Below are 21,281 nucleotides of genomic sequence, written 5' to 3'. Positions count from 1 at the left end.
CAGCAGCAAGTTAAAAAAAACCCCTTCCAAACAAAAACCAGCTGAGAAATCACAGTGACTTTATTTACTTGTTTTAAAACCGAGAAGAGCAAGTTTCCTACGGGGAGAGATCACTTGGGGAGCTGTTCCAGATTGTCTCAGAGCTGTTTCCCAGTTGCTGGGAGCAGCTCTGGGAGCCCTTTGCCACACCTACCCCCAACCTGTACACACTTGCTCGAGAAAGTCCCACGTAGCAGCACGGAGCAGAAACCTGAAGAGGAAATGCTTGGGAATGCTCTGACCACAGAGGAAGGAGCTGGGAAGTAGGAGAGTCACCAAACAGCAGCCAGAGGCAGGGTGGCAGAAAAATCACTTCTGTGCAAGTGCACAGGTGTGAAGTTAAAGGTGGAAAAGGAGCCCATTCTACTTGTGGGAACTTTTCATAACCATCATTTTAAAGCAGGAAAACGACATAACAAGCAGGTTTCACACCTCAAAACTGTTTCAGACCTTTCTCAAACTGACCACCAGGCAGGCTGGCATCTCCCGCAAGGAGGCTACACTTTCAACAGCCAATCTCACATGCCCAAGGACTCTCCCAGGCTCTGAGGCACAGAAAACCCCACATCTGTTCAGCAGAGCTCAGCACTTTAACCAGGGTGCCTGTGCACTCCAGGAGGAGCTTCCAGGACCCCTCCAGCTCCGCACAGGGTCTGGGGACAGTGTTAGTGGCAAAAATCACTCCAGGAAACATTTATAGCAGTACAGGCTATCGCATCCAGCACCCCAGAGCACACAACAGCAGGTGTTTATTTATTGACACAGATTTTTTTTGGTCCAGCTGAACTCTCAGCAATGACTCTGCTGAGCACCAAGGAGCTCTGACTCTCTGGCTGTGCTGTCACCTCTCAGTCAGATCACCTTCTAAGGTGTGTCTTAACAACAAACTCTGTTACAAAGAAGTGAGTTTGGCCTTTTACCTTCAGGCCTTCCAGTTTGGCAGCATTCTTTTCAGCCGAAGGAAATGCTTCCAGGTCTCCTCACACAGCTTATCCTGACACCTTAACGGAGGAAAAAGCCTGCAAATAATCACTTTCTACTGGGAAAACTGGAGTCTTTTATCACTTACATACATTTACTGGGTATTAACTGGCAGAGAAACAAAGAAATCAGGTTTTCTAGAAAAGCCTGCACTTGGTGATACGATAAGTGGAACAATGATATCCACTTCATTTTTCCTTTTGAAGTGCAATCCTGCTGTACACACATACACTTATCAACACTCATGCCACAAATCCCACAGAATCCATGGGTTTTTAAGAGGCAGACTGTGGTTGACCTGGGAAAAAGGAGCACGGTTCCTCCTTCGGGATCAGTCTCAATCCGGGCACACACAATGCAAAAGTATATGCCAAAGTATGTGCCAAAGTATGTGCCAAAGTATGTGCCTCAGAAAACAAGGGTAAACCATCTCCAGGGCTACACCTAACCCCTGTTGCAAAAGTTCTTCAAGCCAAAGCAATCAACTCTAGAAGAACTGTGAAGCTATCACAATTTTATTCTAAACCATTCGATCTTTGGTATCTTTTCTATTGGTCTCCTTCCTGATGCTGCATTTAAAGATATTTAGACCCTCTCTACTTTCACTAGAAAGGAAAAGAGTGTGTGCTCCTTGCTGTTACCAGTGCCCTGAAAAATGTGAAAAATGGCCTCCAGCTCTGAGAGCTCAAAAACCAAAAGACCAAGAGAACAGATGCATGCATGACTACTTTTTTAAAATCTCACCATTTTTCAAACCCCTCTGTTTTGTTTCTGGGGGATCTGACTCATAATTTTCAGAAGCAAACAGGAAGCACTGCAGACATCTCCAAGTATTTCCTCTCTCCAGCCTTATACCCACCCCTCTTGTCTTTTACATAATTTCTGGAGACTTTACTATTCCTTTTGCTATATTAGCAATGAAACAGCACTTCCCTACACCAGCTCCAGTGAGCCAAGGTGCAAGAGACCCTCCTTCGCCCAGTTCCAAGGGAGAGACATGCTTCATCCCCTGGAGAGGACAAAGCAGGGCTTTCCCTGTCTGAGGAAGCCAGGCCTTGGCGGTTGGCAGGAGCCAGCTGTGGGGAATTCAGTCCTGCTCCCCACAGCAGAGTGGGACCTGGAGCAGAGAAACAGGATGAAGAAGTGTTAGAAGGTAATGTGCCGGGAAAGCCTTTTTACCTCACTCCGTTTATTACAGCGCTTCCTTTCATTGTATACATGGGAAAAAATAACATTTCCCCTTCTCCACTCACCGGCAGGACCTGTCAGAGTGCCGGGCAAGCAGCTGCTTGGCAGGCTGGGCAGGAGGCATGGCAGAGGGACAGCCTTGGGATCAGCTGCTCTGCACGCAGAGCGGAGCCCTGGCTGCAGCATACAGGGTTTTAGCTTGTCCTGCAAGAAATTCTTGATGCCCTCAAGCAGCAAGGGGGTGAGAAGGGCATAATCCAAGGTGTGGGAAAGGCACAGGGCTCCAAGGCATGAGTGAGGGGGACAGAAACAATATAAGGGATGACAAGAGAAAAGAAATTACCTGTTTTGAAGAAGACCATGCAGCTCCCAGAAGGAACTGGAGCAAGGTTAGAATGTGATGGGCGATGGACTATGTAGCCACCATTCCTTACTCCTGAATGTCCAACTCAACCAGGATGGTGGGGACCATGCAGAAATGAAATGGAAAACCACCTGTTTCCCCTTTTAGAGATGTCAGCTCTCTCTGGCCGGCATAGACAAAGCAAATGGGATACATTTTAGCAGCTCTTCTCAGAAGGAAGGCATTCTGCTTTTCAGGGTGCTTTGTGTATTCCATCTCTTTATGTCAGTGTAAGGTCTTAGATGCAATTACAGGCAAGCCTGAGATCCTGAGGTTTATATTCATTACACCCCTGCTCCCATAGAGACTTTGTAGCAGCAACTGCTACTGTACACACTCACTGCAAAAAGAACCTGGACACAAAAACAAGCATACCAAAGCTCACATTTAGTTTCAAGTTAAACTAACTGGTACAAACAACCCCCATTTAAAAAATTCTAATCTAACACAGTGCAATAATATTTAGCACAGTAAAACTATTCTAACCTTTTCCTTATCATTCCACAAAGCTCTCGGACACATTATCAAAAGAGCTTAACCTGCTGCCTGGCACATTAAGATTAAAAACCTGCCCACTGCCTCAGCTACTATTCCCTATTCACTTGTGCATAGTAAATAATACTCCACAGCTATAAGCTGATGTGAAAAGATAGCAGAGCACCCCACCCAAAAATCAGCTCCGTTTTTATCACCTCCCCAGATTTTATGACCTAATCAAAAAGCGAATCGCCTATCACTGTGGTGCAGCTTTGCATATGGTTACACAGTTCCTTCTCCAAGTCAAACAGCACCACATTGTCTGGGATAATCTCATCCACTCACATAAACAATTAGTCTGCTATATTTTGATTAACACTTCCGTTTAAGAGGACATTGAGACGCTTCAGCCTGACTGGCAGAAGGTCTGGCCTCCTGCTAAAACAGACATGCTCTTCCCAAGCTTCTTCCCTGACTGGAAATCCTAGCTGCCAGCCTTGCCCCAAGCACCTCTCTGGAACAGACTTCTCCACTATTTTCTGATTTGACAGATGGAGATAAAACAGCATACCTGACACTCCTTTGAGTTACAAGACACATAGATCACAACATTCAATAAAGGAACTAAGTTGACCCAAACGCAGGCAAGGGCAAAAGTAAACATTAATCTGGGTCATTCATTTCACATTACAACCTTTCAGAGCCTGAGGGTCTCTAAGCAACAGTCAACCCCGTTAGCACAAATCATCTACTAAATTGCTTAAGTATATCAGCTCATACTGCTTAGAAAGGGCTGAGAAACACTCACATAAACTGTTTTGATAGGGAGCAGTAATATGAAGCCATTGATAAAAAACAGCTTGCAGAGTAAGTGTACATCCACAGCCTCAGTGGTTTGAAAAACTATTCACCAAGGCAAAAGACACAATCATCTCTGATACCACAGTTTACTCACATATAAATTCTTCCACCAGTACAGTGCCCTAAATAAGACATCAGAAGTTAACTGTTCTCTTCTGATCCATTAAGATAGAAACAAATATTAGTTAAACCTAAATATTCACATATCTCTGAGAAAAACTGAGGAAGAGACAAGGATTTATTCCACTGCATGTATATGCTGCTTGCTACTCTGGTTACTCAAAAGGACTACAAATTATTCCTGTACCTCACAATGTGCTGTTCATCTGGCTGGACGGCAGCTTTGTGTCAGCAAGTATGTGAATTGGAAGTGAGCTTGAGCCTTTGTTCTTTATTTTTTCTAACCTTTAATCTGAAAAGGTTTTAGAACATGTTTTTGTTTATTTTTACCTTTCAAGTTTAATTTTTGTCATAGGAAAAGAGCACCAAAAATAACTATTTGTTTGTGTTTAAAGCTCTGTGTTTACACTACAGAAAAGCTTGTCTCTAACTTGTCATCCTGAAATTAGAAGGAAGTATTACAGCACTTAACTCACCAAAGTTCTGCTAAGTTCCTGCCAACTAGCTTTGAAGAGATCCTGTCATAGCTGTAGAGCAGACTTTCAATGGCATTTAAACCAGATATTCTGCTGATTTACTCTGGCAGCACAGTGCCCAGAAAACAGCTGACCAGCAAGTGCTCAGTTCTCTATCTGCAAGGAATGGCACAAATATCCAACTTCCTCTCCTCTCAGCACACTGTAGCCAAGGTGGAAGAAGTAAAATGAGACTTCACAGCACTCCCTGTAATCCCATCTTGAAAGCAGTTGCTGCCACATTAGGGCTAATATGAATCAGAAATCCAGACATACAGAATTTCATCAGGACACCCAGGTGTCAGTTTAAGGTGGGAATACCAGCCTCCAAAGAGAAAATCCCTCATCCCCAGACTAGGACCAAACCATGAGGAAAGAGTTACCAGTATTCACAATGCACAGGAAAATCCTCCTCCCTCTCCTCTTCAACTAGATTAAATAACCCACACCTCATTGCATTCACAATAATTCAGTCCCATTCTATATGGAGAAGGACTCGGAACTCACAGAAGGTATTTAAGGTCCATGCTACACACAGGTCCACAGTTCTTTTGGATGCAAAAGCCAAGGAGAAAAATCCTGCACCAGTTTTTTAACAGAAAAAATGAGTGCCTTTACCAATCCATAGAAAACAAGCACTCAGATTTGATCCCTCCAGCTACCAGTAAATAAAAACAACCAAAACCCAGTCAAAACCTAAAAATTCCAAAGCTCCTTCTATGAGTAATATCATCTACCAATCCAGATGCCCATAACCAAGGTGTAGAGACCACTCTGACAACATTTGAATATATTTGAAGACATATCATATCTCAGGCAAGCCTGTGAATATATTCATTATCCTCAGAGGACTGAAGTGATTGAAAAGAAGAGCTGACAAGATATTTTCAGTCCTTTTAGGCTAAAGGGATAAAATTCCTTGAGTTCTTCTATGACCTCTGCTACACTGAGATAATAGATGAAAAGCAGCTAGTGAAAAAAAAATACTTTCTTTCACCTCAGCTTGCTGGACATGAACTTGGTCTTCTATGTGTATGCACTTGTCACTACAAGAGCAGACTATTTTAACACATATTTCAACTACATAGGAAAAGGAGGCACAAAGGGCAATTGGGACTGAATTCTCCTTGATTCATTATGTCTCACTCACATCCAGTCAACCCCTGGACTTCATAAGCTCTCCTGTAAAATTCCATCCAGGAGATGTTCATGTTACCAAACAGGCTGGAACAAGCCTTTCCAGCCTAGTGTTTGATCTTCTACACAGTCCACATCACCCTAAAATTGTTCATAATGTAAAGATTTACCCTAAATTGAAACAAAATAACTTCTGGAGTGTAATTCATATTCTCATCCACTCCTGTTTTAAATTCCTCAAAAGCAGTGGGACACAGTGCCCTCATTTCCTTGAATCTATAAAAGAAGAGAGTTGAAGGCAAAAGTCCATAATGATCCTTTCTACCCTCACCTGTGGACACACTAAGATAGGGTGTCTTTCCTGGAAGCCTGCAGTCTCAAAGACTTAGCAAAATACTTGGAATTCCAAATTCTGCTTTGATCCATAGATGGTTTACTCTTGTTTCTACATCCACAACAGTCATTCAGCCAAGTTTCTCTTATTTGCAGTGCCCTTTGGTGCCCTTCACAAACACCGAGTAATTTTGTGAAATAAATCACGACTATGTCAATGGACAGTCATAACTACTGATTCTCAGGCAGAAAAAAACCCTCAGCTCCTCAGCCACACACTCCAGTGATGCCTCCATAAGACTCTGTTGAGCCGGGCTCTCTCTCTTGTATCTGTCTTGCCAACGTCACATTTCCTGCAACATTTTCCACTTCCTGCTTACATGCCACCAAATCATACATTTTGCAAATCAGCCATGGCTCTACCAGCATCCCCAGTTTCAGCAGTTTCAAAGCCATGATACAATTTCTGAATTAATATAATCACCTGTGTACTACCTCATTTCTAAATTCCAAACCTGCTGGATTATATCAGAAAACTTTGATCTTGCCACTTTGAGGGGATACTACACTTCCAGATGATTTCAAGAGCCCAAATGGCCTCCTTGGAAAGCTTTTGGCTGATCTGAAATCTGTTCCAGGAGCAATACATTCATCAGGTGAGTGATTCAGGAGGTTTTGCAAGTTATGAGAAGGAAAGAAAAAGCGATGGCTTTTTCAGCAGTCATTCCTTGAAATAGTTCCTTGATCTTCTGCCTAAGGCACTATCTGCAAAGAATTAATTTGGGTGAGGCATCAAGGTGACCCTGTTGCTCTCAGATCCATGAGCACCCATGAAAGCATGGCCCTATTAATTCCTATAGCAAAATGTATCAGCTACTCTCAAGATGCTCCAGCGTAGTACTGATTATGTACTTCTTCCTCAGATAAATTAAAATGAAAACATCTGAAATTTTAAGCACCAAGAAGAGTTCTCCCCAAAGAAGTCAAAAAATTTCTGTCCTATTTTGTCACCTTCTAAGCTGCCCCTTGCCTTCTCGTACCTGTGCTTCCACAGCTGAGTAACTAATCTGCAAGGTCATCCCTGAAGTCAAGTCTCTGCTGAGGCCCAAACACAAAGCAATTCAAAGCTCCCCTCGCCTATTTTTTGTGGAAAAATAGATCAGAACCACATCAAATATATTTTTGACCAGCTCAGTGACCCCACCCTGCTGTTTCAGAGTGGCTTTATTAGTCCCTCATTTCCCTAACTTGCCTGGACAGTTTTTAATTGCTGCCCATAAAATGTTTCACTTTCATCACCCAAAGTGTCACTAGGAAACCTCTTTGCTTTGACTTGTACTGATGCACCCAGCTCTTTTCCCAGATGGCATTTTTATTATTGCTTTAATTATACCCCCAAGGCTTCCAGCTCTTGTATTAGAAATAATATCAGTTCTCTCTGGTCTCTTTTCTTTTCTCTGATTGCTTCTTGCACCACGGATCCATACAAATACCAGTCACAAATTTACACTTTGGAAGTTGGATCCATGCCACAATACCAGAGTATTGTTAGTCAGAAGCAATTATGTCAATTCAGAAGACTTAAGGGCTGTTTCTGCCACAAAGAAAAGTTTGAAAAGGTGTCAGGTATTTTTTTCAATAGTCATTTGGAAATAGTTTTATATAATCATAGAATCATTTAGGTTGGAAAATACCTCTAAGTTCGTTAAGTCCAATGAGTCTGAGAACTCATGAACTTGTGAATTCTTGTTGTCCTGAACCCAGGACATATCAAACAGCAGGAGCTTCTTTGACAGCAATTTTCAGAGAGAAGAGCGCTCAGTGGCACACTCATTTTATTGCTTTTGGGTCAGCAGATTTTCTGTCACTGATGTTTCTGTCTTGTGTTCTCTGTACTCATTCAGGCCTGTACACCTTGCCCTGATGACACTGAATTTCTTTCTAAGAAATTTCTTGGGTAACACAGCCAAGTTTTTATGCAGCTTTACCAAGCATAAGTGCTTTGGGTGGTGATTTTTATTGCTCTACTTACCAGGTTGCAGAAAGGAGGCAGGATTTTCTCCCTCACCTCCATTACAAATAAAGAACATTAATTATACTTATCAGTCAACAAGGCTCCCCTCAATGGGTGAGCATAACAATAATGCCAGCAAGTGTAAGACTCTCTTCAGCACAGAGTTTTCTCAAAATGATAAATTCTGCATCCTTATACACAAAGTAAAACAACAAAACTTCTGACCTATAGGAACCTTAATGAACTAACTAGCTTTGTCATTACTGGCACAAGCCCAATTACCGTGAGATAAACCAGTATAAAACAATTTATGCATTGAACAGCTCACCTGATCAATGCTTAGAAAAGAACACGGCCCCAGAACTTGGAGTCTTTGGTTGCATCAACAATCTTGTGCAAGTGGCTCCTCTGCTTGTGTCCCACTCCTTAATCCACTGTTTCCCTTCAAACATACTTTAGATCCATGCTTGGAAACTCAAACCAGCACTGTCCCACTTTGAGCTCTGCTCAAGGAAAACAGTTCCATTAAGTGCAGCCTCAGCCTCATCACAGGTGCAGTTTAATCCAGCACAGAAAGTGGATCAGATGAAATGAGTTTGACTCCACCAGCCCCGTGCACAGCATGGCCTCAAATGAGCTGTTATAACCAAACTTTACATACCATGGTTTTACTGTATCCTAGATATTACAGGGGGAGGAGGTGTGGGACATTCATTGGTCCTTGCCTTCAGTGACAGAAAAACCTGTTCAACTACAAAAGTTAATACAGACAAGACTTAATTGCCTGCCAGGTCCTGACCTTGTTTTGTTTCTGCAAGAGAAGCCACTGCTAACACAAACTGAGCAAACCTCCAAGCCAGACCCTGCAGGTACCCAGGGACCAGAGCAGTGCCCTCTCTGAACAGCCAGGTGTCTGCCTCTGAGGGGTTCCTTCATCAAATCCTACCTTTTAATACTCCTGAAGATCTAGCCAGGAAAATAAAAAAAAATCTGAATTTGTATCCTATTTAACAGGTTCTTTTAAAAAAATTGTCTCATGGCAACTTTGCAGTTTAAGTCCACATATTTGCAGGTGTAGGACCTACATTTTCAATCATTTATGCAGGAAATAATGTCACAAAGGTTTGCAATGATTTTGTGTGTTACTTTTTCTGAGGAAAAGACTATATAATATCATAGAATGCCCTGGACTGGAAAGGTCCTGAGAAATCATCCAGTCCCACCCCTGCCATGGGCAGGGACACCTTCCACTATCCCAGGTTGCTCAGAGCCCCATCCAGCCTGGCCTTAGACACTTCCAGGGATGGGGCAGCCACAGCTTCTCTGGGAAACCTGTGCCGGGGCCTCACCACCCTTACAGGAAGAATTTCTTCCTCATATCCAATCTAACCCTGCTCTCTGTCAGTGTGAAGCCATTCCCCCTTGTCCTGTCACTCCAGGCCCTTGTCAAGAGTCTCTCTCCATTTTTCCTGTAAGCTCCCTTCAGGCTGAACAATCACAGTTCTGTCAGCCTTTCCTCATAGGGGAGGTGCTCCATCCCTTTAATCAGCTTGGCCAGCCTGTCACAAATAAATTGTTACCTCCTCACCACCAAAATTAAAACATTCTTTTTACTGTATGTTATTTTGTACTTTTATGATTTTAAGGCAAGGTTATTATTTATAAATAACATGCTACAATGGTACATAAGGATATCTGCAGAGATACCCGAAAGTCTCATTTGAAACTTGGACTTCCTGCATTTAGTGAAGTAATCAGCTTTACAGTTGTCACAGCAACATTAAAATCAAAATACTTATACATCAGTTCAGGACTTAGGAAACCCGTTTGACAGTAAAGTTTGACTTACTAAGTTCTGTCTTCAACCTGGGAAGCATTATAGATGTTGCCCTACCTGATTTTTATATTGGCAAGCCTGATGGAAAACCTTATTTTATTCCACTGAAATTCCACAAAATGCTCCACTAAGCCCTGACTTTTCAGCTTTCCATAAAGAGCCAAGCCCACTGAGCTCTGTCAAGATTTGGAACAGGAGTTTATGGATTGGCACCCTCACCAGTGCCAGACGGCAAAGCAAGGACAGTGCATTCAGCTGAAACTGAGATCACTTTAGCAGAATGTGATAACCTCAAAAAATTGTCCAAAACATCAAAGAAAACACCACTAACATACAGCTAACCTTTTTCACTCCACACAGTTTGTTGGTTTATTTTGGTTTTGCTTTGTTTTTTTGCTTTATTTCAATAAAGTATTTTTAAAAGTCCAAATTTCTAGGAAGGCTTTAAATTTTTATTCTTTGTTCAGAAGAATGACATTTGCTTCGTGATGCATTTGAACATTTTTCAGCATTCACAACTGAACAAAGATCTGCTCTCAGTGTTTTCAAAAGTGATATCCAAACTCTCCTATTGCATTGGTTTTGCTTCCTCTCTATTTATTGTTTCTGAACAGTTTAAAAAACTATCTTTAAAAAATATTAGACTGAAAAGGTGGCTGAGAATATTTTAGCAAATCTCACAAGTAAAAGTAAGAGAGCTGTTGGAGTTGGTATTTTACAAATCAAGTCAGGTATTGCAAGATTCAGGACAAAACTATACTGCTCACATCCAACTTTGCTTCCCTCTAAATTTGCTGCCAAGTTAAATCTTCCACAACACAGTGCTCAACGTGACACAACTACCCAAAACTTACTCTTAAGAACTGGATTACTGTCTTTTAACTGTGGGAAGCAGGTTAAAAATATCTGGGGCTTACTAAGAGTTTAAGCAGTTGTTTCCTTAATTCTGTGTCTTTCAACTGCCCCTGCAGCACTGATTAACTTGTGTGTGTCAAGAGCAGGGAATAAAAAAGATGTTTGAAATTCAAACAAGCCTGGAAGAGAAAATCAAGATAAGAAGCCCAAGCATTGAATCACAAAAAGTTTCTGTATTTTGAGTTCCATTTAAAGAGCCTTGTTTCAGGGTTTGCTTGTTGATTTTCCTTTTAAATGACATTGATTTTTATCTGTCAGAGGTCAAAGAACAAAAAATTTGACTACTATTTTAATATCATACAAAAAAGAGCTGGAGGAAGCTTAACTCGCTGTCAAATCACAGAATCACAGAGCAAGCTGAGTTGGAAGGGACCCACAGGAATAACCACCACATTTGGATATGCTCCTCCAGCCTCCTCCTGCCAAGTATTTTCATACAAATTTCAACCCCATACCTTCACTCATGCAACAGCAATGACCGAAAAAGACATTTCAAATTAATTGCCCCAACTTTATTATAGAAGAAGGTTACCAAATACCACAATTCATTTTACCTAACTTTTGTTGTTACAAAAAATATCACAGACAATCTTAAAACTGCAATTTCTTTCTGAGGAACTGGCATTTTACCTCAGACATTCTCTTAGAGAAGGTGATATAAAACATTCATTTTCCTGGACAAAGTCAAAAACTTTCAGAACAGAAAACAAACAAATATTCAAGTGTTTGAAACCTCACCAGCCTTGGTATAGGACTCAGACATTTGAAATAGCAAAATAAACAGTGGCAATGGCAAGCTGACTTCTTCCCTTTGAAAAGAACAAACTTTGTCAGTAGCTTTCAGAGCTATTTTCTCTCAGCAGAGGCTGCAGATCTCTTGGTAACTGCAGCTCCTGCCCTCCTTCAGCCTCACTTGCTCTGCTCCTTTCTCATCCTAAATTCATCAACACACCTCTCTTCCTCCTTTTCATCATCTAGCAAGGGAGCATGGAAGGACAGGGTAGGCTGTTTTCCCCACATTATTTTCTGCTGCCTATAGCCCATTCTTCAGGGTCCTCTTACCTTTGTTACTAAGCAATGAACAGGAACTGTTTTTAAATCACATACTTTGGACAACACTTTGCTTCTCCTCAACAGCAATCAAAACACACAAACAAATGAGGATGAGAGGTAGACAGAGGCTGAGGCACAGAAGGAATCACAAAACCAGCAACAAGAGCAACAAGACCATTCCTGACACAACCTTTTGGCTACCACAGCCAAAACAGCCCCTCAAAACCTCAAGCAGTACTTAATATCAGACATGAATAAGTACATTTTAACCTTGTGTTTTTCTTGTTTATTTCCAAAGCCTTACCTTGCAAGAATGTAATTTCTCAGTTTGTTTCGTTTTTGAACAGAACCAAGGCACTAAAACCAGAAATTATTTTTACTTCTCCAGAGATAGGGAACAAAGCAGCTAGACAACTGAAGCACCCCTGTGATCCCCCCCGGAAAGGAATCTGGAAATCCTGGGAATTGGGATTCACCTCCCACACAGATGCAGGTCAGGTTGAGGGCTCTTGGTTAGAGAAGGACCAGCAGAGAGAAGCTGCCCCTGCCAGGTAAAGCTGCTGCCCCCCCAGCAAGAGGCAGGTATCATGACAGCCCATCAAGTCTTAGGGTGAAATCCTTCCTCAACTAAACCTGGGCAAAACTCCACAGGGGCAGAGAAAGACAAGCCCTCCATGCTGGAGAAGTGGTGCTGCAGAGAGCCCTGCAGCTCAGGAAGACTCTTGACACCCATCTGCAAGACTCTTGGGGTTTTTAAAAAAACAGAGATAACATGCTTCTTTGTGTTTGGTCTGGTGCTTTGGGGGGGGGGGGGGAGGGTTGGCTAAAACTGTTCTCAGAAAGGCCATTTTACTTGAAACTTTCCACAGCAAAATATTCAGCTCCAGGCATCTACCCTGGGTCCTAAACATCAAGGTGACCATAAACAGCTGAAACCAGGGCCCATGTCAGGAAGTGCCTACACATGGACATAGTGGTGGAACTGCTGGTTCAAGTAATTACTTGGAATCAGATTTACAAATAACAAATTAAAGTGTAAAGGAATCAGTCATAAGGGGGATTATATCTTTAAAGGAATTAAAATATGAGTATCTGATCAAGTGAGAAAACACATCTCAGGCAAGGTAAAAAGTAAACCTTGAACTACTGTTCGTTTTCTTTTCTCCGTTTTGATACCAAGTGTATCAAAGTGATGGAGCTTCACCCACATCCCTTTTCTGCTCCAAGAAGTAGCAGACCTTTCAAAGCATGCAGAAACCAGACTTTGAAGTGCAGAGGGCACAGCTTTGTGCTGTTGCCCAACAAAGAGGCTCAGGTTCCAGCCGAGCAGCACTGGCAGGAGAGGGCTCTAAAGACCTGAGCCAAGGCCTGTGTGCCCCTTGGGATACAATCTTCCAGGCTGAGGAAGTCAGGGATTGAATGACTTCTTCCTCTGCAGTACTGTTAAAATACAGGGTAACTGTTGTTTCTAGTGACACCAAGAACCACACACAGGGGTCTAGTTTAATCCCCTCATTATGTAAAAGCAAGGTAAAAAAGACTTCAGGTCACACAGGTCAAACAATCTCCCCTCTTTCCTGACTAATCCCCACATCACCCACAGCCCAGCTGAGAACAACAGAAGTTGTGTGTCCTGTCTCAGTTCAAAACCCAAGTCCTCTCTTATTTCCAGTTACCACCACACAACTTATGGGTAAACTTACTTCCACATCAATCAATCAATCAGTTCTTTCCCTAACCCCCATTTTCTCTCCAATTCTGTTTGAGAATGAGGCCTTTGAACCAAGGATATTACATTTAAGCACACAGCCTCATAAATCATACTGCTGTAATTAAGTGTGATGTTCCTTCACACCGAGGCTGTGCTCTGTGAACAAGTAAAACTTCTGAAACAAACCAACTTCCCCTGGGGCTCATGGCCTGCTACATTCCCCTGAGGCTGCTTTGTGGAAAGCTTTGTCTCATTGTTTATTTAAAGATGGCACTGCTGTTAGAGCATTTGAAACAAGCATCAAAATAAGGTTGTTATAAAAGCTGGAGCAGTGCCTAATTGCTGGTGAGAGTGGATAATTACAGAGGATATGAGCTTTGATATATGGATTGAATAGTAAGGAATCTGAGATACAGGGGTGTATTTATATGCCTACATCTCCACTTACATGGCATTTATTGTAAGATCAATGAAAGCAGTAAATAATGCAACTAATAGAGTTTATTAGTTATCACAGAAAAGAAATACACTGTGCAGCTGAAAAGTGTACATCACCATATATTCAAAGCAGCTGCAGAATTCAGACCAGAACAACCAAGAGAACATATTCCTGAAAATGCCAATCCTACACAGTATTTAAAAAATAAATCAGAATCATGCAATCAAAACTGTCAAATTTCACTGGTTCTATCAGTCTAGAGGATAAAGTACCCAGAAACAAAACATGCAAGTACTTTTTCCCACAGAAAAGCTGAAATGCATACTCTCATCTCTCTTTTAGGTATTACTTGATTGTCTGTGTGTCAGAATCAAATTATGATTAATTCTAGTTATGCCAGTCTCACTTTCTTCAGGCTTTTTATTCCTTCCTGACTAATTACCTTTTTCCAGCTTGTACATGAAAGAAAAATTTGCTATTAATTAAAGGATGGATACTCTGTTCCTTAACCATAGCTAACACATAAAAAGAGCAGGAGAGAAAGGTTGAAAAAATGAGTGCACTGATGAAAACACTGCACTGGTGTCTTGGAACTACCATCAGTCACTACATCTTTTCTCTTAGCACCATTCCTGAAGTCACCAAGAAGTATAACCTTTGCTATACTTGCAACATTTTGATTTATGCTGCTTCTTAAGCACTTTCTATTTAATCTTGTCTCTTCACAGAGTATGATTGAGTCAACCCCTCTGTGAAGCCCAAGTTCAACAAGACAACTAATTCACAAAAACCCGGTGAAGAAGCCTGAATAAATCTGCAATGTTTTGAGCAAGAAAATTCCAGCAAGCACTTTCACAAAGTAAGAGAAGTTTTCAAGAAGAATCAACATAACATGCAAGGAAATGAGCCCAAAATATTTTACAACACAGTTTTTGCTGCTAATTAGAAGTCTCAGCACCCCTCGTCATCCAGAGCCATCTATCACAGAGCAGGCAGATCCTGCTGCATGCTCCATTAATTATGTTCCAGGAGATCTCTCACAGCACATTTATGGAGGTGAGACAGGAATGCAGCTTCTCATGGTGACTAACAGGACCCCAAGGTCAGACTACAGCTGATCCTGGCCATTGTCATTACTTACTTACTCTTTTTTCCCACCTCTTCAGGTAAGAATATTTTTTTCCCCTCATTGTACTGATAGGTGATTAATGCAGTTTTAATTGCCACCATGCATCACTGAGAGCTTTCACAGCCAAAATGCTGGGAAAGATGGTCTCAACACCAGCCTAGGACAATATGAGATCATTGGATTCATTGCCTGGCCCTGCCACACATCTCCTGTGGGACATAAGGTCTCCAACCGGGCAGAAGCCAAAACACACTAAATGCCAAAGAAGTAGGGGAAAGCTCTACAGAATTAGCACAGTTCAATAATCCAGTATCAAATCTATCTTGCAATGACAGAATGCCATCAAAGGATGTAAGCTGCTTTTCCCAAACATTTTCTTGACTATCAGTTCATATATACAAAAGCATTCTCATTTTTTGAAAGGAAGGAGGGCAGGTGAGGAACCTCAGAAAGCCTTGAGGTTGGAAAAGCCAGACTACATTTCATCTGCACTCAAAGCAGCATCCAAACCCAGAGGAAGTCTGAAGCCAAGCAGAAAAAAAAAACCCAGGGAATTTCTTGGGCTCTGAGTACCTCAAGAATCCAAAGGTCTCCAGAAGCCAATGGGGAATGCTGAGGCCTGAAACCCTCTCCTTTACCACAATCCAGAGGTGCCCCTCTCCTTGTGGGATCCACACCCTGGAACATTCTCCTGGAGACAGATGGTTACACCTCTTCTTCCAAAACTGAGCAAAGCTGCTTTCTTTTAAAATACAAACTGAGGAGCAAGAATTGGAGCAGCAGTACCCAACTTCCCTTCTCCCATCCCACCCTACAGCACTAACCCCAGATGTAGAAGAGAGGTTCAGTTTCCTCTTCTCACTAAGAGGGATCAAAGCTGAAAGCACAGCCTTCATGCTCACATCCAACTGCTGTTTATAGCACTGAAACCATTCAGAGACAAGGAGGGAGAGGGCAAGGACACTGGCTTCTTCCAACTCCCAGAAGTGTTCCAAGCCTTTGGAACCCACTTAAAGAATGTAGTTACAGCAATTCTCAAACTCTCTTTGTAGAGGGAGCTGTGGAAAGGCACTCCTGCACTCACATAGCACCTCTCACCATGCTCACCTGGACACAGGGCCACAGATCCTCTGTCTCCTAAAAAGAGATGGTTTATACCTCCTAAACTACACCAGAGCAAGATTTCCACACTCAGGTTACAGTAGATATTAACGTGGCCCAACACATGATCTGGACAGCTCAGCTACATCTTCCTCTCAGCTTTTAGTTTTCTGGGAACACTGAGCATACGAAAATTTCTCCACTGGCAAGTGAGGAAAATATACTCCAAAACTCCAGAAACAGCCTATATATGCTTCTAAATCTCCTTCAAAACTCATGTGTTGACTTGGATCAACCCTTCAAGGAGTGGTGTCCACTGACGTGACAGACTTGCCCTGCTTGGAGAGGTGCTGTGCACTTTTTAACCTTATTTATAGAATGGCCTTGCTCATGCTTTGTTTAAGAAACAATTATCCTTTGACAGCTTAAAATAAACAGGACTCTCTCTCTGCTGAACAGTCACTAGCCCTGAGCTGGATTTCAAGTTTTTGAAATAGCAGGAGACTCCCCAGTGGGCTCAGTAGTGTAAGAGAGCTACTGAGCAAGTTGACTTTTCAGAACAGCACCCTGAGCAACCCAAGCAAGAGCAATCAAACAAGGATTCACATCAGCCAAATGAAACAAGCAGTCATTCCCAATTCTACCCCACTTCATCCTCACCAACTAGAGGCACCTTTGGAAGGTGAGGCCTCCTCTTTCCAAAGATTTGCAGAGAACCTGCAGGAATGCAGAAGGTGCAGGAGTTCAGCAATGGCTGCGCACCAAAAATGCAGCTAGCCAAGCTTTTTCCCTGAACAGAGGAGGGTTTTTTGCCTCCTGTGTTGCCGCAGCCAGTCCAAAGGCAGCAATCGCACTAGCTGGCACAATGTCATTTGGCACCACAATTTTAAATTTCAGTCCAAGCTCTTGTACCACCAGCAGAGGGGCCAGCATTCCCATTGAGTAGCCATGTGAGTTTTCCACTAGTGACTTCAAGCTTCCCAGAGCTTCTCCACTCCAGGCTCCTGGTTCTGCAGCTGCCTTTACCATGCAAGGGAGCAGGGCACAAAATAGTTGTACTGAAAAGCCAACAGAAGTACATCAGCATTCTTGAACTCCTGCCTCATTCCAGGTAGTTTTCTTGAGCTGGGTTTTCCAGCTAAGACAGACTAGATAGAAAATGTTGGCTCGAGCTCACTTGTTTCTTCTAGTAAAGAGTTTCCATGTGCCCTAGGCAAGCCTGGATCTTGGCTTCTCCTCTATAAAACCGGGAGTAAATGTCCTGCCTTAACTCCGAGGAGGGAGTTAACTCAGGGGAGTATCAGCAGTCTGACTTCTGTGACAGGGCAATGCCAACACATATTCAAGTGACAGTCGTACAAGCACACAGCAGGAACATCCATGACACAAGCAGGTGTTCTCAGAAAGGAGGAACACAATGAAAAGCAAAAGCACGGCACACTCAGCTTCCTCCGGATAACAGAACCCAGTGATGAGACACAACAACACCACCAACCAACAACAGACCTTGCCAGCAAAAAGGAAGTGCTGGGGAGAACAAGAATAATAAACAATATCCAGCAATTAACAGCTGCAGAAGGCAAAATTTTTCAGACAGAATTTAAAGTTGTAAGAGACAGCAAAACAAAAGATTGAGACAACATGGGGAGTCACGGAGAGACAAAGCGCCAAATTGAGAGACAGAGGAACACGCCATGGAGAAACACTTGTGAACAGATCAAAAGAGTGAACAGCAAGGATTGGACACAATAATAAGATTTCAAAAAATATAAAAGACCTTGAACACCGGCTCGTTTCCAGTAACAGCAGCACATCAAGTTAACATAGACATTCATTGTTTGCATTTTCACACCGACAGTCCCCCCATCGCAGGAATCTTAGAACGCAGGGAGCCCAACACAAACACGGCAGGAATACCCAGGCACACATTAACTTGCCTTAGCAAGTTTCACTGCTACTCCGAGGGTACCACTAATGTAGCAGATATTTACAAGAGTTTGACCTTCCTCGCCAATCGCTTACAACCATGCAGCACAGGAACTGTTTCCAATGGCAAAGGTTTCAGGACAGTGGCACAAAGTCACTGAAGCTCCTGCAGCTCTCCTACAAACATCAGCGGGAACCACTGCACCCTCGGGACACTAGGTCACTGCAGCCTAACTACAGGATGGTTTTAAAAAATGTGTCAACGTAAAGAAATGTATCAGTATGTATCTGTCATTCTGCGCCGAGGCTTTTCCTCCCGGATTCCAAAAGGGTGATTTAAAGCGGTCACTGTTAATAAAAACCTGAAACAAGCAGCGGTCCAGTGAAGTAGCCACTTTCACCTCGCAAAGAGAAAGAGCTCACGGGAAAAGCATGCCCATGAAGCTAAACATCTGATCGTAACGATCTCATCACTGACAAGCAGACTGTGTTGGACACAAACCTGAAATAAAGGGATGTGCATTTAACGATCTGATTACGACTACGAGCAAGAAAGCAAAGGTTTTGCCTTTTATGTCTTTGTCCAAAATTCTCGGACGGGCGATAAAACTTAATTAATTAAAAGGTCAGCTATATATAAAGACCGTAGGAAGGCGTTTGGGGAGGGCAGAGAGCGGGCTCTGGTGCTGCGCTCGGGGCCGGCGCGGGGGCGCAGCCCCGGCAGGAGCCGAGCGGGGATCCCGGCACCGCCGCCGGCACGGCGGCCGCCCGGGCCCCGCTCGGGAACTTCTCTCATCCCCTGCCGCTCCCCATCACTTCCTACTTTCCCCGCTCCGCCGAGCAGCGCTGCCGCCCCTTCCTGTGCCGCTGCCGCCGGCGCTGCCCGCGGGCCGGCTCCGCGCAGCGCGCTCGGCTCCGCCGCCCGGCCCCCACTCACCCCAGCGTGCTGATGAACCCATTGACGGAGCCCTCCGCGTACAGGGACACGATGTCCCCGATGTACAGAAAGCTGGACATTTTGTCAGACATTCTGGTTCATTTTCCAGCTGGGTTCCGCGCTCCTCCCCTCGGAGGTGAAAAAAAAAAAAAAAAAAAAAAAATCAAAGCAAATGGCAGCGATCCGTGGGGAGCCCGGGGGCCGAGGCGGGCGGGGGGCTGAGCGCGGCCCCTGAGGTGCCGAGAGGGCTGACAGGAGCGCGGTGCGCGGCTCAGCGCGGCCCGGCCCCCGCCCGCCTCCCGCGCCTCCGCCCCCGCCCGCCCCCGCCCCGCCCCGGCCAGCGGACCGAGCCCGGAGCAGGGAGCTGAGCCCCGGGCAGGCGGCCCCGGCTTCCCGCCGGTTGGGAGGGGGCTGCGGAGCCCCTCGGTCAGTGATTCCCTGGGGCTAGAACCCGCGGGGGCAGCGGCGGGGGGCGCAGACCGAGAGCGAGGGGCGTGAGGGGACGGCGGCCCTTCCCCACAGCCGCCCGTTCTTCCGAGAGAGTGGGCTTGGAGTGGTCGCCAAAAATGTCACCCTTCTATTTTATGGCTTGCAGACTTCAGGAGCCGTAACTCCTTTAGTTAATGTTTTTAATGAGAAGCAGACCATGCTGCAGTGCTGTGCAGGAGTTGACGGAATCCCAGGATGGGTCAGGCTGAAGGGACCACATTGGGTCACTGGTGCCACCTCCCTGCTCCAGCAGGGCCCTCCCAGAGCACAGGGCACAGGATTGTGTCCAGCTTGTTCTGGAATATCCCCAGTGAGAAGACCCCACAGCCTCTCTGGACAATCTGTTCAGTGCCCAGGGAAGAAGTTCTGCCTCCTGTCCAGGTGGAACCCCCTGGGCTCAGTCCCTGCCCGTGGCTCTGGTGCCATTGCTGGCCCCCCCAGAGCAGAGCCTGGGCCCTGCTCGGAGCCCTCCCTGCACACAGGGACACCCAGGGATGAGGGCCCCTCTCAACCCCTACAGCACATGTTTCCATAAGAAAATTACCACCAATTTAACAGTAAAAAAACCCCACTGTCAACACAGAGAGCATTCTGGAAGTCCCTTCTGCCCAGGCCATTGCAGCCTCCCCGCACTCACCACAGTGGAGCTGCCAGGGCTCCCCCAACACGCCCAGCTGGAAAAGGGCACAGTTGCGAGAGAGGCTGCAGCCCACGCCTTGGTGGCCAAAGGGGCTCAGGAGGGCTGCACAAACCCACTGTGCTCCAGTTCACTGCCCAAAAACAAGGACCAGCCCACCAAACCATGCATCCAGTATCAGGTGGAAGTGTTCAGTTCCAAGGTAAGGCTATCCCCAGCAGGGGACTATTTTTCTTAAAAATACTGTGCATTCTTTAAACAAAAATGTAATTTTCACTAACAGTTCTAAGAATCGAAGTATTTCTCTTTATGATTTTTCAGGTGTAATTTACCTGACAGCTCTCCTCATTACAAGCAAACTCAGTAATGGTATTTGTTAACCACTATGTTTTTAAAAAAATACTGTTTGCAATAAGAAAAAAGAGCCTGATCAAATACTAACTCTGAAATTACAAGAATATTAATCTAGTTGCAGGAGTGTGCACAATGCTGGTAGTGATTAACCAGCTGAGAGTTTCACACTTAGATTTAATCTCTCAGATCTATGACTTTCAACCTCATTGCACTTCTGAACATAAATTGTTGAGATCAGAAATGATGAGTCTCCAAATTAAAAAAAAAAGGGGTTTTACCATCCAGATGTACGTTATGCCATTCTAGAGGTCCCCCTTTACTCCTTTATGGTGAATATATTTGATTTGGCACTTTCTTTTGTACACGGTGGGATACAAAGACACCAGCAAAGACCCCTCCTATGGAGGCAGGCTGAGTGAGTGGGATTTGTTCAGCCTGTGGAAGAGAAGGCTCTGGAGAAACCTTATAGCACCTTCCAGTACCTAGAGGGGGCTTACAGGAAAGCTGGAGAGAGACCTTTTACAAAGGCATGGAGTGACAGGACAAGGGGGAATTATTTCAAACTGAAAAGGGGTGTCAGATATATCAGATTGGATATAAGGAAGAAATTGCTCCCTGTGAGGGTGGTGGGGCCCTGCCACAGGTTGCCCAGAGAAGCTGTGGCTGCCCAATCTCTGGAAGTGTT

General features: G+C 44.1%; 1 protein-coding gene across 3 annotated transcripts in view; it reads right to left on the bottom strand.

Moving 5' to 3' along the window:
• Positions 1-19,638, bottom strand: part of ITPR2 (inositol 1,4,5-trisphosphate receptor type 2) — a 248,277-nt gene extending 228,639 nt beyond the window's left edge. For all 3 annotated transcript variants that reach the window (XM_062491836.1, XM_062491838.1, XM_062491837.1), the window contains exon 1: positions 19,117-19,638. In XM_062491836.1, the coding sequence (XP_062347820.1) occupies positions 19,117-19,208 (92 nt within the window). In that variant the 5' untranslated portion in view covers positions 19,209-19,638. The remainder of the gene's footprint in view (positions 1-19,116) is intronic.
• Between the last annotated feature and the right edge of the window lie 1,643 nt (positions 19,639-21,281).

Source organism: Cinclus cinclus, chromosome 4 (assembly GCF_963662255.1).
Source record: "Cinclus cinclus chromosome 4, bCinCin1.1, whole genome shotgun sequence".
NCBI classification, from domain to species: Eukaryota; Metazoa; Chordata; class Aves; order Passeriformes; family Cinclidae; genus Cinclus; species Cinclus cinclus.
Note: the sequence above shows the minus strand (reverse complement) of the source record. Positions and strands in the feature narration are given on the sequence as shown.